This window comes from Rhinolophus hipposideros (genome assembly GCF_964194185.1).
Source record: "Rhinolophus hipposideros genome assembly, chromosome: 23".
Lineage (NCBI taxonomy): Eukaryota > Metazoa > Chordata > Mammalia > Chiroptera > Rhinolophidae > Rhinolophus > Rhinolophus hipposideros.
Window position 1 is genome coordinate 9,962,434 of NC_138069.1, and position 15,395 is coordinate 9,977,828.

General features: G+C 45.8%; 3 protein-coding genes across 11 annotated transcripts; 2 read left to right on the forward strand and 1 right to left on the reverse strand.

Annotated features, from left to right (window-relative positions):
* Positions 1-522: 522 nt before the first annotated feature.
* On the reverse strand, positions 523-6,291 carry GDF9 (growth differentiation factor 9). 9 transcript variants are annotated; one of them, XM_081034932.1, is made up of 4 exons: positions 5,829-6,271; positions 5,300-5,401; positions 4,046-4,364; positions 529-2,903 (listed from the first exon to the last, which is right to left on the reverse strand). In XM_081034932.1, exons 2-4 carry the CDS (start codon positions 5,318-5,320, stop codon positions 1,936-1,938), a joined length of 1,308 nt encoding a protein of 435 aa, XP_080891058.1. In that variant the 5' UTR covers positions 5,321-5,401; positions 5,829-6,271; the 3' UTR covers positions 529-1,935. The 9 variants fall into 9 exon arrangements, with proteins under 9 accessions (XP_080891057.1, XP_080891061.1, XP_080891058.1 ...); XM_081034933.1 differs by having other exon boundaries at positions 6,131-6,264; XM_081034939.1 differs by having other exon boundaries at positions 4,046-4,241; positions 5,829-6,247.
* Positions 6,292-6,354: 63 nt separating this feature from the next.
* Positions 6,355-7,618, forward strand: UQCRQ (ubiquinol-cytochrome c reductase complex III subunit VII). Its single transcript, XM_081034940.1, has 3 exons — positions 6,355-6,459; positions 6,621-6,788; positions 7,421-7,618. The coding sequence occupies exons 2-3, from the start codon at positions 6,635-6,637 to the stop codon at positions 7,513-7,515; spliced, it is 249 nt and encodes an 82-aa protein (XP_080891066.1). The 5' UTR covers positions 6,355-6,459; positions 6,621-6,634; the 3' UTR covers positions 7,516-7,618.
* Positions 7,619-12,464: 4,846 nt separating this feature from the next.
* Positions 12,465-14,847, forward strand: LEAP2 (liver enriched antimicrobial peptide 2). The gene is made up of 3 exons (XM_081034942.1): positions 12,465-12,649; positions 12,848-12,987; positions 13,292-14,847. The coding sequence occupies exons 1-3, from the start codon at positions 12,593-12,595 to the stop codon at positions 13,326-13,328; spliced, it is 234 nt and encodes a 77-aa protein (XP_080891068.1). The 5' UTR covers positions 12,465-12,592; the 3' UTR covers positions 13,329-14,847.
* Positions 14,848-15,395: the final 548 nt, after the last annotated feature.

The following is a 15,395-nucleotide window of genomic DNA, read 5'->3' on the forward strand; positions in this document are numbered from 1 at the left end:
CTTTAAATTGCACACCACATTCCACATTCTGCCACAGAACTAGGCCATGAGAAAAATAAAAACAAAGAACAAAACAAATTCCTGTTTCAGAAAAAAAAAGTCAGTCAGTTTAGGGTAATATGAGGAGTCCTTTAAGCTGATATACATTTCATGTGGTCCATTTGAAAACAGCCATATTTAAGGGAAACTTACTTTCAAATAAATTTAATGGCACGTTGCCACCATTACTCAAGCCCTTTCCATTCCAGATATTTTTTACTCCTAAAGTTGACAGAAGTTGATACAAAACCCTTGAAACACCATTTATCTCTTAGACTTGCAGCCTTATTTACAAAAGAATAATGACTCCTTCAAGTTACACAATAAGATGGTAAAGTTATTTGGCAACTGGGCCTCCCTTTGTTTCGGTCATATTTTTCTGAAAATGTTTTCGAGAGGAAAAAGTCATGAGCAGAACAGAGCATTTATGTTAGTATGTGCAGGTTTATAATGTGTATGCAAGATAGCACCAGGAAACAATCCAAAACTGAAATTAACAATTTTATTCATAATAGCTTCAAAAGGAATAAAATTCTTAGAAATAAATTTAACAATTGATAAAGTGTAAAACTTACACCAAACAATTATAAAACATTGTTGAAAGAAATGAAAGCTCTAAATAAAGGGGAAAATATACCATATTCATGGATTGAAGACTTGGCATTGTTAAGGTGGCAATACCCCCCAAACTGATGTACAGATTCAACACAATCCATACCAAAATCCCAGCTGACTTCTTTAGACACTAAACAATAGAAAAGATCACGTATAGGAATGGAAGTAGTTCTTGCATCTAGGATTTACTTTTGGTTTGTAGACCAGGGTTTTAGAAATCTGAGACAGAAATCACTGCATCAGTCCTAACTCTGTGCCCCTAGGGCGCTCTCAAGGTAGATTTATTGGCAACCCACATATAAGCTCTCATATCCAAATAAGACTCACTCTGTAGAACCTAGTCACTGACAGTTGGTTTAGTGGGAACAGTCCTAAACCCACCTGAAAAAAATATATGTGGGGATGGAGTGATGGGAGCTGAGGGAAACTGGCAAAAACAAAAACAAAACAACAAAAGAAAAAAATGCTCCTTGATTTCCTTCCATAGGGTCAGAGATTTTAAATATATAAAGGAGAAAATACATTTTAAAAATCTTGAATATTGCCATTTTCTTGGGAAAAATCTGCAAGGCAATTTCCTTTAAGGAAATGGAACAAATGTTATATTGTTTGATGTGAATCAACCAATTTATACAAGCTATCTAATGAGCAGAGTTAATATATTTTGTACCGGTCACACTAATACAACAGATATGGATTTTGTTGCATACTCTGTAGTTCTAGTGAACTTCCCTTCTTCAGGATTTAGGTAAAGAAGTTAGCCTCTCTTTTACTCTGAAAAAGAGATCAAAAGTTGAGCCAAGACTAGTTCTTAGGCACACTTCCTCTGCCTCCCAAATGACCATATAAAAGCAATCTTTATTTAATAAACACACGCAGAAAACTTATGCCACTGCTAGAAATTTATTCTTTCATTAAATAAGACTATAACACTCTGAACTGTCTATTTAGAGCTGCAATTCCATCCAAGATAAAAGCTAATTAAGTGTTTTTTTTAACTTCAAAAACAAGACTTACGGGGGGTGGGGAATCGCTCAGGGAAAAAATTTTAAAGCTCTCCAAAATAATTACATTCATTGTACATGTGCAAATAAGAAAGGCAGAGGTTATCTCTTTACGCTGATAAATGCCACTGAATGTGCTAATGTACACAGGTTCCTCCTTATACAAGACACACTGCATTCTATTTAGATTTGACACATGAAGCTTTCTCCTAAAGGCACAGAGAGGCACATGACATTGACTTTGCCAAAGAGGCTCAAGGTTTTAGAGGACCATGTGTTAACGACAGGTGCATTTAGTGGCTATCATATCTTCATATTCTTTATAAGCGATTGAACCATCGGGCTCAATGGTCAACACACTCAAAGGGCTGTATTTGGCAGGCACGCACGATGGCCGTGGGACTGAGGAGTCCAGCTGCTTCTCGCAGATGACGTTCTGCACCACGGTGTGAACTGGAGAGCCGTACCGATGCCCGACAGCCCTGGGACAGTCCCCTTTACAGTAGCGAGGGTTATATCTATGCGGGGCCACGATCCAGTTGTCCCACTTCAGCTGACTAAAGCTAAGTCTAAAGTCATGGAGCTCACACTCATTTTGGGGAAAAAGAAACTGTTTGAAGTATTCACTCAGATTGAAAGAAGCTGGAACCCGAGGCTTCTTCAGTTCTGAGCTGACAGCTTCCTGACCTCTCCGGTGACGGGAAGACCTTACTCCCTTAGCAGCCTCTTCCGCCATGGCATGGGCAGACAGACCTCTCTCCTGGCCAGGAGCCTGTGAAGGTCTCCTTTTATAGTGGAGGGAATCCCACCTGTGATATGCCTGAGCACTTGTGTCGTTCAGATATAAAAGCAGTGAGGGGGGTACCAGAAGAGGCAGCTTCAATGGACTGTCCAGGGCTGAAGGACGCCGCAGCTGGTCTTTCATGCAGGTAACGTTTACAGACATGTGAATACTTCTCTTGTCAGAAGCCACTAGAGGCTGAAGGAGAGTGGTCACATCAACCTCAACCCTCGTGTACTTCTTTCTAAATTCAAACTGTGAGTTGAAGGTAAAGGAGCGTGGAGCTGGAGGGTGAGCCTTACGAGACGACTCTGGCTCCTTCATCACCAGGCTGTACACGCATTTGACAGCGGAGGGAAAAGAAACAGAGTTGTTGAAGGTGTACAGCAAGACGGACTTCAGTAAGTGTTCCACAGCAGTAACGCGATCCAGGTTAAACAGCAGGTCCACGGATGGAGCGGTTCCTGGGGAGAAAACAATCCACCAGTAGCGCTTGAATACTAATCGAGCATAATAGGAAGTCAAATCAAGGAATTAGTTCTTCGTGAGGTGCTTTCTCCCTTCTTTTTTCCCACTTCCTCAAGCCTCAAAACAAAAGCGGGGTGGGGAGGATCATTCGGGGTATACAGAAAATGCAGATCATTGGTACCATAATGAATTCCCAAGAACTACAGGTGGATATTTTGTCACCAGAAAGTTGGAACAGCTTTGGTAGTGAATTAAAACAGGGAATTACTACATTCTTAAGTTTCACAATCTTAATAATTTGCTCCAAAAATAGAGGAAGCTAAGGAAAGTAGTATTTTTCTCTTGGTGAGTCTCTAGAAGGAAAACTAATAAAAACACTAGGCTTGTTAAGATATTCTAAGCCCTAATGGATGGTGTCAATAAAGAAAGCTTAATTGTCTAAGTTAATTTGGAACACTTGAGATTGACAATAAATGGAGGGTCTAAAATCACTATAATAAAACAGGATACCAAGAAGGAGGAAGGGTTTTAAACAGCCACAACTGACCTGTCGGATTAGAACCGTGAACAAGTGAATAAAGATTTTTTTTTTTAATACACTGCTCCTTTCACACACAGTCACCAACGTACTGAGTCAAACTACTGACCAACACTTTGTTCTTGTAAGGAGCTACTATTACATATTGGGACCTAAGCTTTCCTCTCACAGAAAGTAGCAAACCAGGAGAAAACAACCTGTGTAAGCACACCAATAGCTATGAGATATTTTAGGCACATTTTCAGGCGAGCATTGGTAAAATGGGAAGAATACGCAGCTGGAAGTCAAAATACCTGATTCCTAGTCTTGAGTTTATGACCTTGGACAAGATACTAACCTTCTCCAGCAGCACTTTCCTCATCCTTTAGAGCCATTAAGTCTCTTCTAGCTCTAAAATTCTATCTTACCAGCCCATCTTAACCCATGAGGGCATTAGAAGAAACACTTAGACCAAGTAACAGATTTGCTTGAATTTGGATACTAAGTATCATGCAAAGTAAAAGGCAATTCAAGGAGCAAGGCCCAGCTTCTTTCTGAAATTGCAACGCAGCCAGGCCTCTCATCTTCCCTCAATCCATTAACCAATCTGCTCCTACATACCTGTCACCTGGTCCGCAGGAACCCGCTTGGGCTGGATAGAAGGGGTGAAGAGCCGAATGGTGTTGTAGAGGTGACTTCTGTTGGACTTAGGGATCCCCTCCCTGGTAGCATATGCCTTATAGAGCCTCTTCATGTAGCGCAAATCTCTGGAGTCTGGCTGCAGCCTCGGGGCCCCACCTTGACTATCATACAGAACCTTAAAGAGAGGTGGAAAGAGGCCAGCTCTGTCTTTCCCATCTAGAGGCTGCAGCAAGGACCAAGGTTCCGCCTCAGATTCCAACTCAGCACTAGCTGCCATCTGAGCTTCTCTCCTAGAAGCCTGAGAACCAAGGTTAGTAAGAAAACATAGCCAGGAAAAGCAACAAAACCCCAAAAAACGTTTGCTGGGAAGCCCCATGGCTTAGAAGAACTAGCAAGGAACAAACACACCAGTCTTCTTCCTAAAAGCCAGGAAGAGCCCAGGTTGATCTCTTAAATAAATTTTAGGTGTGTGGGTAGGCTAGGGTCACTTCCGTAATCAGACTTCAAGGATGCCTAGCTGAAGGTAATTTTTATCAGCTGATAACACCCTATGTATCCAATCTGCCCTCCTTAGATATGGATTTATTTGGTTGTCTTTCCTCTCCTTTTTCCTGGCACTGATTTAAAACCTCTTAAGTTGTCATTTGAAACCTCTTACTATGTAGCTGAAAGGCTGAGAAATTGAGGAATGATTTTAAAATAAAACCACCTTTTTAAAAAAAAAATAATTCTTTTAGAGAGAGAGTAGGATTCTTAAAATGTTCCTTAGGTGCTTAAAATGTTCCAAGGAGCATGGAAAAGCTAAATAATTATTCATGATGACATGCAGATCTGCTGTTACACAATTTATGGTATTGAGTTTACTCTTTCTCTCCCTTCGTCCATCACCACCTGTCCCCCTTTCAGGTGCTTAGAATAATTATTTACTGCATGTTGATTTGGAGGGCGAGAGAAAAAGTCACAATTGGTATTGAAATTCCAGAGAGCGTAGAACTGTTAGGTTGCCCAGTTCTCCCACGTGGCTTAGCACAGAGTATGTGCTTGTACTTGGAATGCAGTATCATTGCTTAAAGGAGGACATCACCTTTAACCTTGACTCATTTTTACGTACAACATGTTGAAGTCTTTCCTTTGTTTGGTCCGCACATTCACCTACACGTATTTAGTTGAAAGATTTAGAGGTGTTTGCAAGTGCTAGAAAACACATGCGAGTTTTACTTCTTTCTTTATTACCCGTTCAAATGGTGGTAGCATTTCCTAGGGTGTTTGGGTTCTTAACTGTCACAAGTATTGATGTTCTTATGCCTTGGAGCTGAGATCTGGTTGGCGATGACACTGGAGAAACACAAGAAAAAAGTGCACCATGAACAGCTGAAACGAGGCACCACGCAGTGCCTCCCCTAAGGAGAGACTGCACCGGAGGAAAGGCAACCCACGCTCGTGGTACGAGACACAGGACTTGGGGGGATAAGACGGAGGCAGGTTTGCAAGGCTCCGGTTGCTGCGAGCGGGTTATAAAACACAGCCCGACTGCTGAGCGAGCCCTTCGTGCCAGATCACGTATGGCCTGCAATTCCGTGAGCAACACATTCACAGACAGCACGGCACGCAGAACAGTCAGCGAGCTGCCCCGGAACGCAGCCTCCGGAAGCAGAAGGCTCTGCGGGGAAGCGCGGGGCGACGGCGGGCCCCGCCCCAGGCCGGGCCGTCGGGGCGCGGGGCCGGGGGAGGGGCCTCTTCCTTGCCCCTTGCCAACACGCACAGGCCTCTCCCAAGTGCTTGACGAGTATTTGGGGACTCTTGGGGCTGCAGCTGAGAAAACGTTTTTGCTCCATCCTGGGGGAGTCCACGCCCCGCCCGTGGGCGCTCAGGCGGCGGCGGCGCAGGGCAGCCCCGGCTCTGAGTCCCTGATTTGGGAACTGGGGTCGCTGAGGGGCCGAGAAACACCGCAGCCGGCTGTCGCGACTGCGCAGGAGCGTGTAACCGGCGCCGTCCACAGCCGGAGGCCTCGCAACGCGCCCGGCCAGCGCGGGCCTCGAGGTCGGCTGGCACCTTTCCCGTCACCTCTTTGTCCCCCTCTGCACCCAGCTACTTCCTGTGGCTCCACCGAGAGGCGGGGGAGCCGAGGAGAAGGGTGAGGGCCGGGGGGGACCCCTCAGTCCGAGTCCTCAGCGGGGACCCACGCCCCCCGGCCAGGCACCGCCCACACAGGGTCACCCGGACAGGGCACTTCTCTCCGGAACGGGGGCCAACGGCTCCTTCCCCGGAGACAGCAGGAAAATGGTACTTTCCGGAAGTGACGTCACGACCGCCCAGCGCGGCTTCCGACACTTACCGGAAGTGGCGGACGGAGGCCGGTGCATCCCGCGACGGTGGAGGGCGAGGTGACCCCGGTACGGGAATAGGGTCCGGTGGCGTGGTCCTGGTGGCCCCCTGGGAGGGTGGGGGCACCGCCTGTGCTGGGGAGGACGAGGAGCGCCGGGGAGGCCCTGTCGGGTTGGGGGCGGAGCGTCCTGGGAAGGAACCGAGCGCCGGTCCACCCTCGGTCCTGCAGGTGCCGCCGCCACCATGGGCCGTGCGTTTGGGAACCTGACGCGGGTACGGCATGTGATCACCTACAGCCTGTCGCCCTTCGAGCAGCGCGCCTTCCCGCACTACTTCACCAAGGGCATCCCCAACGTGCTGCGCCGCATTCAGGCGTCCATCCTCCGCTCGGCGCCGCGTGAGTGCCTGGCCGGGCCGGGGCTGGACTCCCATCACCAGCGCTAACGGCGGGCCTCGGGGGGCGCCGGCTGTCGGGCAGGCGCTCGGCAACTGGCCACACACACGTTTTCTCGCGGAAAATTCCTGAAGGCCCTCGGACTAGTCATGTCCTCCTACAGATGAGGAAACTGAGTCACAGGGAACTTAATGACTGGCCCAAGGTCAATTGGGTGACCCCAGCGACTCCGCTGAGCTCATCTTTACCCACTGCTTTCTTAGGGATGAGCTTGCTTAGCGTTAAAGGTGCAGCAGCCCAACATAGTGAATTTGCTAAAAACTACAGAAGTGTACACTCCAAAAAAGTGGTTGACTGGTGGATTTTGTCATGTTAATTTTATCTCGTTATTAAAATATTTAAAAATGTGCAACAGGGGAGAGATCGGGCAGGTTTGATGACAGAATTTCCCGGGTAGACCCATCTGTTGGTCACCTGTAAAATGCACGTGTAAAGTAGCGGTTCCTGATCCTCTGGTTTAAAGGTGTTTTTTGAAAACTAGAGACAGGAGGGCAGGGTCTGTTGTGATTCAGGAAGGACGGGACCCCTTTATTTTATATATGCTGATTGCTTACTCTCCCTTTTGATTTTTAAAGCATTTGTGGCGTTTTATCTTCTCTACACATGGGGGACCCAGGAGTTTGAAAAATCCAAGAGGAAGGATCCAGCTATCTATGAAAATGACAGATGAGCAACTCATCTGGAGAAGGGTTCCCTGTCTCCGAAAGACCCTTCTCTGGGAGAGGAGTCGACATTGTAGTGTCTTGAAGACACAATAAACTTCTTACGGGCTGCACTGTTGTGCGTTTGCATTTTTGTGAGCGGTCCTTGGTGTGATTGCTAGCTTGGTGTGATTGAAGTTCATGAACCCCCCTCCCCAGATGAGTCCTGAACAATTTTGGCTAGTCTGGGAGTTTGGTGAAGGAGCAGGCCTCACCCCTTGTTATCTACGAGAAAGTAACTGCAACTACTTCTGCAAGCTGACCAGTTGGTGGTGGCATGGACGGTGGGGCATTTTAGTTCCTGTCCCTGCTCCCATACCGTGTTGCCCCGAAAATAAGACCTAACTGGAAAATAAGCCCTAGAATGATTTTTCAGGATGACAGCCCCTGAACATAAATCCTAATGCATCTTTTGGAGCAAAAAATTAATGTAAGACCCGGTCTTATTTTCGGGGAAACACGGTAATAACAATAAAATCTACCAACTATATTGTAATTACTCTGTGTCAGGTACTCTTCTTAGCCCTTTACACAAATAAGCTCTTTTAAACCTCACAGCTACCTTAGAAATATCATTGTTAACGCTCACTTTGCATAAGAGGACACAGGCACAGAGAGGTTAAGTAATTTGCCCTAAATTACACAGCTAGTGAATGGTGTAGTTTGGCACTAAAGTTTATGCCCTTAAAGGTATACTATACTGCCTCTCCTCCTAAGGCAGGCCTTCCTTAGCCTGAGGGGAAGTCACCTATAAAAGGAGGGGGTGAGGTGATGCCTTGGCCTCTAGAGCTGGGGACGCACACTGGTTGTATTTGTACCAGGTTGCTAACTGGTTTGTAACCACTTTGGCCCCCAACAGTTTACTCGTTCTAGAGCCTTTGAATTATCTTTTTAGTAGAAAAATCACCTTTTTCCTTTCACTAGGAGATGGTTGGGGGTAGGTGTTGGCAGTTTTATGCTTCTGCTTTCCTGCTCCATTTCTAGAAACGTAGGGATACTTCCTGTCGGTCCAGAGCAGCAACTTTCACAATGTAGCTCAGCTTCTCGCCCAGGTTGTATGTTCTTATTCTAATGATTGTTCTTGACTTTTAGAAACCAAAATTAAAATCAAAACAAAATTCAGTAAGATCAATTGCATTGATTGTGAGGCCGGATAAGGAGGAATGGTTGAGTGACATTGGGTCCATACCCTTTAACTGTTGCTTCCTCCCTGTGTGACACAGGCAAGAAATGCACATTCCTGAGCTTTGAACTTGTCCATGAAACAGATGTGTTACACAAAGCCACAGGGTTGCAGTGACAGTGAAATGAGTGACATGTAATAGTCTGGCAGGCTGGTGCAAGTCTGAAGGATAGCTATACGATGAGACCTCACCAGACACGGTCTAATTTTCCTATGTGGCTCTTGGCCCAAATTTTTTCTCAGGGCTTGCTCTGATCTGCAACATTTGGGTCACGGATTTTTTTGAGAATCTGATGAGAGCTGTGGACCTGAAGAAGGTATAAATGCACCCATCCTCAACTTTACGTGGTTTTACCAGGTCCACACACCAGGGGAGGACCACTGTCATTCCTTAATCTCTCATTTTCTCCCTCTGATTTTAGCCCCTAGCTTCCTAGGGGGCGATGGCCCCCTTTCCCACCCTTTTGACTTCATTTTACCCACAGACTGACTTTCTTTGACTCCTTTGGAGATAACAGCTGAAAATCAAGCATCCCTTTCTCAGCACTGAGCGCATTGGTCTGAATCCCTTTCATCCCAGAAGTGCCCTCCTGAGAAGCCCTCATAGAAGCTGAGCTGCTTTGGGATAAAATTGTTAAAGGCTGCTTTAAGCCTGTCTCTCACCAAACGGCTTCCCTCCGTAAACGTGGGGACACAGAGCTCTGTGTAGCTGGGTGCTGAGGTGAGGTAGAATGTGGTGAGTTATCTTAGTGTTCCTGTACATGATAAGGAATCTGCGATCATTTTCCTGACTATTCTATCTGTAGAAATCGGTAAAGAAAAGGAAAACTTGGGTAAAGTCTCTTAAGGAAAAGAAGAGGGACCACTGCTGTGAGCCTCAACGCCTGTAACCCACCCACCTGGAGCCTCCAGCCCTGGGTGTGGCTTTGACACCTGGGGCACAGCTGATGCTTGTTTGGCCCTGCTTTTCTGCAGCAGTGCTCCTTCCCCCATGAGGTCTTTCATCTCCCCGCTGCAGAATGGAACTCTGGTCAGTCTGCCAACACAGCCGTGGACATGTGGCCCTACCTAGGACAAGCCCACAAGTCCGTGCCAGCTCCAGCCAGCAAAAGAGCGAATACACTTTGACCCTTTGTTGAAATTTTACCTGGAAAAGTTTTTCCATTTCAGGAAAGTCTTTCATTTTTTATTAGGCATCTCCCGCTCAGGGACAGCAAAATAGTTTCCAATTACTGTCAAGCCCTAATGATCTCTCCACCTGGAATGTGTTTCAGACATCTGCTGGGGTGTACACCTTCTTCCATCACCTCAGGCACTTACCTCAGAAGCAGAAAATCCCTGGGAGCTGTGCTCAGAGGTACCAAGCTATACACTATCAAACGTGCTTCAGTCTCCTTTTCATCTTGTAAATTAATCATTGAAACTGCCAAATGTCAGTGTCAGAGGCCTCAGGGATGTCCCATCTCACTGACAGAACAAGAGACAAAAGCCCAAGGGGAAGGGCTGGCCTGTGCTCAGGTACTCGACCTAGACCCCCACTCCCACCTCCCAGCCAAGCATTCTCATTATGGCTGAAATTGTTAAAGCCTGCTTGGGCCTTTCCCTAGAGGAAGGAGCATTTAGTTGCGTTTATTTATTCAGCAAAATACTTGATTGCAGAGAGCCCGTGACTTTTAAACATTTTTAGTTTTTTAAATGTCAGGAATAGGCCTTCAACAATGACACAAGGGAGTGGGATGGCGGTGGACAACTGCTGTAGCCTCAGCTTAATGCTGCCTGGATGCCACTTTGCTTTTAAAAGTTTGACTTTTCTTCCATATTTAACTTAAAACAACTGCAGAGTTAGTTTAGACCTGTGTCAATGCTCTCTCTAACAGTGGTTCCTTCCACAGGCAGTAACTGATGATTCCTTTCTTTTGGGAGGAGAGATGGCATGTAAGATGGAGGCTTGAGCCACAAAGACTTCTGCCGGGCTGTCACACCATGATGATGAATGGTCCTTTTTTCCCCTCTGCACAGGGGCCTGGGACCCTCCCTTGGCTGCAGTATTGGCTTTATAAGTTAACACAGGAGGCTAGCTTGATTTTGCTTGGAGCGCAAGAAGGCAGAAATGGAGGATTAGGAGCAAGTGCCCACTCAGAAGCAAGCAGTGTCCAAATCACATTTGGACATCACTCCAGGCTGAGTAAGGGGAGGCTGGCACTGAGGCCACAGACCCAACTGGCTTTAGGACATCACGTTGTGCAGTCTTTTGCTTATCTAATCGGATTTGTGTTCTTACCCAATGCTCACTGGGTCACCACATAGCCTCTTCCCCATCCCACAAAAGTTCCTAGTTCAGCCCCTGCCTGGGGTCATTCAGGATCCAGGCTCAGGGTAAAGAGAAGGAGCAGCTAACCCGTCTCGAACTCGCAGTGTTGGTTAGGTGGGTTTGGCGGGGTTCTGCTTCTCTATGTTCCTAAAGTGCCATCAGTGGTGTCTCCTTCCAGGCTTGGCTCCAGGGTCATGAGAGGACGGGGGCCGGGACAGACAGATCTGTGGAGTCACACCCCTCAGGCCCGCCATACCACCCTCTTCCCCCTTGGCAAGACAACTGGTGACCACGCAGCACCTTCAGCTCTGCTGCATCTCCTCCACTTTTCCTTGGGGAACAGGCAGGATCTCAGCATATATCTAACCTCTGAAGATGAGAAGGGCCTTGGGCAGAGGTATCAGCAAAGTTTTCATGGCGCTGTCAGGCAGAGACAGAATCTTGTTGCATTTGTCTTGTTGGCTAATCCAGGTCATAGGAAGATCTCAAGTCCTGTAAATCTCTTTACTCAGAATTCACACCTTTCCCCCAAGTTCATGAAAATGCCCATGTCATGTAATGAGCACCCAAAACGACTCATGATTTAGGTACATGCCCTGTCTAGGTGTAGAAGCCTGCAGCAATTGCTAAGCCTGTGGGTTTGGGGCTTTGGAGATAGCTCAGCCCTGGGCCTGCTTCCATGAGGCTGCTAGGAGGATATGCTCTTTAGAAGGCCCCAGTCACCTACTGGGAGGAAAGCCCGTAATTCAAGGTTTTGTCACCACCCCACAAGCTCTCCCACTGATTTAGGAGCCCCTGCTACCTCCTCATTCATCTTTTTAAAAAACAGAAAAATCAACCTGTACTCATTCCTTCAATCCAACCATGGTTCAAGTTAAGTCCTATACCAGTCCTGACTGTCCTTCTCCTGGGAGGGGGCAGGTAGGCCAGAGTTTGAACTTTCCACAGCCAGGTCTCCATTCTTCTAGGGAGATGATCTCAAGCAGATAATTAGGACGACAGTCCACCTACACAGGTAGGGGACCTGGGGCAGCGTGGGCCATGCTTGCTGAAGCATCCTCCCACAGCAAGGGCCTTATCCAATTGCCTGTAACACAATAGATCAGTGCTTCTTTCCTGGACAAGGCCGAAAGGGGTCAACGCTATTTCTGAAGACCTCATTATTAGAATTCTATTTTGATTAAAGTGATCTCACTGAGCTATTTTAGAATCAAAATCTGGCCGGGTGCCTGGCCTCCCTTAATGGCTTCACGTGGCTTTCAAAGGGGAGAGGGTAGTGCTGACTTTTGCTAAAATGGGTGAAAGGGTCCACGCCAGCAACATAATCACTCAAAGTCCAGATATCAGTAAATACAACGTGCCCGAAAGATAGGCCTTGAGCACATTCCTCTGGTAGACATTAACTTATTAAATCGACCCTGATTGCAAAAATAAACTTTGCCCCGTCTCACCTGGCAACCATAAAAGAGGCAGATTTCAGTCTATAAAAGGAAGTGGGAACTGTCCCTGGCTTTCACAGGCTCCAACATCCCAACCCCACCCCCGTGTCAAGATGTGGCACCTCAAACTCGTTGCACTGCTTGTGATCTGTCTGTTGCTGTTGGGCCAGGTGAGGAAACTGTATGTGGATATGTGGGGAGGGTGGTGGTGGTGGTGGTACCACAAGCAGAACCTGACAGGCAGACTGTCCTGAGGAACAGTTCCTCTGCTCTCAGCCTACAGCATCCTGGGAACGATCATTCTTCCGAGGAGTGCTGCAGGGTGTTCACTCTTCCATACCTGAGGTGAATCTGTCTTTGCCCTACAGGTAGATGGCTCTCCAATACCAGAGCTGAGTTCGGCAAAGAGAAGGCTGCGGAGAATGACCCCATTTTGGAGAGGGGTTTCGCTCAGGCCCATTGGAGCCTCTTGCCGGGACGATTCTGAGTGTATCACCAGGCTATGCAGGTACTCCACAACCCCGAGAGCAAGGCTGAGCCAGAAGCCCGGGCATCTGGGTACAGGAGAGGTCAGTCTGCACACGCAGACTTTAGGAGTAAAACTGGGATGGAAGACTGAGTCTGGGAACTCCGTGCAGGAGAATCCCTCAGGAGCTAAGAGCCAGGAACAACCCCTCACAGGTACCATGAGTGGTACCTTTCCTTTCTTCAGTTTCCCCGAGACTGGATAGATCAACCAGGGGAAGGAAAGAGCAGGCTGGCTTTGGGCACTGCTACCTTTGTCCTAAAAACCACCGTTCCTTTTCCCTTAGAAAAAGACGCTGTTCCCTAAGTGTGGCCCAGGAGTGATGGACATACGAGGAAAAGAGGACAGCACTCTCCTACAATGCTCCGTTCTATGGAATATTGAGTAACTGCATTTTGGCTGGAGACACTTAAGTGAAGCAATCTTGTGTTTTTAAAATTTAAAGACAGACGTATGCTTTAATTTGGTCTCCGTTTCTTCTTAGAATGCTGATATTTAGATGAGCATAAACTTGTCAATTTAGAGTTTATTTTTCTACGTATACTATTAAATATCTTAAATTGAAATTTTGGCAGTCTGTAATTCAAGCCTTTGAGGGGAAGGATTCACTTTGTACACTACAGAACAAACCAGCATTACCTAATAATGATGTGGTAATACAGCGTTTCCATATACAAAATTTCAATCTGTAAAGTTAACAGTGAGTGGTAACAAAAGTAGTGTGAGTTAACATTTCTTCAAGAAATAACACAACGGCAGGCTAAAGGCATAAGTTTAGTAACAGCTACGTGACCAGCCTTGGCAAGTTCATAAGCTGTGATCCTAGCCCTTCGCCCCCTGTAAAGAACGGTTCAGTGAGGTGCCAAAGATGGGCAATATGTGGCACTCACTACTTGACGATGTGCCCAAGTTCGTCTATGACTGAACAGAAGGCAGGACTGGAAGAAAAATCTACTTTAATAGAATGATAAAAGCCCAAGCCACCAAGAACAGCAAAGAGGATTTGTATGAGGTTTCTGATGGAGCAAGGTGAATTTTGATCTGTGCAAAAGGGACCCGTGGCCAGCAAGTGCATAATTTCTGTAATCAGAAAATGAGACCTGCACTAGCGGGACCAGACTTTTAAAGAAGAGTAGCATTGGACTCTGAAACACAAAACAGAAATTACATGAAAAGGGCAGAGTAAGAGTTGAAGAAGTGTAAAGAGCACAGCACAGTGTTTATAAACTTTAATACAGAAAATCTATTTGATATTTATTAAACTTAGTTTCTCCAGCTATGGTTTGGCATTATACAAAGCATCTTAATGACACAGTAGAGTTAAAAAGATCTTTACAAATTGAAATGTGATACCCTTGTCTCCAAATATTTTAATTGCCATAAATTTGTTTAAAAATACACATTAAACGCATGTTTGACACTCTAAACTTTCTATAATCTCAATACCACAAAATACATATAATATACTATACAGATGTGGAAAAATCTAGTTAGTATATAATACTTTGCTCACCATTAACAGCTTTATTATGTGAAATGCACATACTGACTTAGAAATCCTAGTTTTTGAGCCCCAAAGTACCTCTGAAATTTTAACGTATTGCAACAAATAAAAATCACAGTATATAATTGAAATTTTGGTTGAAAATGTCAGATGCCTAAATATTTTGGATAAAAGAAATGTAAAACAAAGATGTAGATCATGTACAAAACAAAGGCATCCAATCAGACACTAACAGTACCTCTCTGCAGAATCAACAAGGCTTTTATTAGCGGCATTACCTCCCCTCCAAAACCCTCCCCAAATAGCAAACTGTTTATTCACCAGATAATTTTAATTTCAAATAAAAGGATTTAAAATAAATATATAAGCATTTCTGTCCTCCATATACAAAATTTCTTAAAACCATTCAAAACGGAGGCTAGATAGAAATTTTCATAACCGTGCTTACCAGCCCCACAGCTAAAGGTGGTACCTTTTCAGCCACTGCCAATTGGGCCTACTCTGTTGGTGAGCCCCGCCCCGCCCCGCCCCACCCCAGTACTGTTGAATACTTATGTCATTGATTTTGCGAGGTGTGTGCATAAAGTTGTAAAAGGGGGGACACTTCTTGAACAGTAACAACAAACTCAACAATATGGATAATCATGGCATTGACTTGAAAGGCAGCGTTTCCAAATAGTTTTCCAGAGAGGAGCACACCAGGTAGAGAATTCCAATGGTTAAAAGCTGAAATGAAACCCCATGTAGAAGCTGGAAGAGGTCAAAACTGAGTATTACTAGAATTTCTGGGTGGGAGTTTTTTTTTCCATGCTCATTTAGGGAACTTTTTTGTTTCTTTTTAAGAATGGCAATTTATCCTTAGTTGAGCAATGGTGGCAAGTGGAGG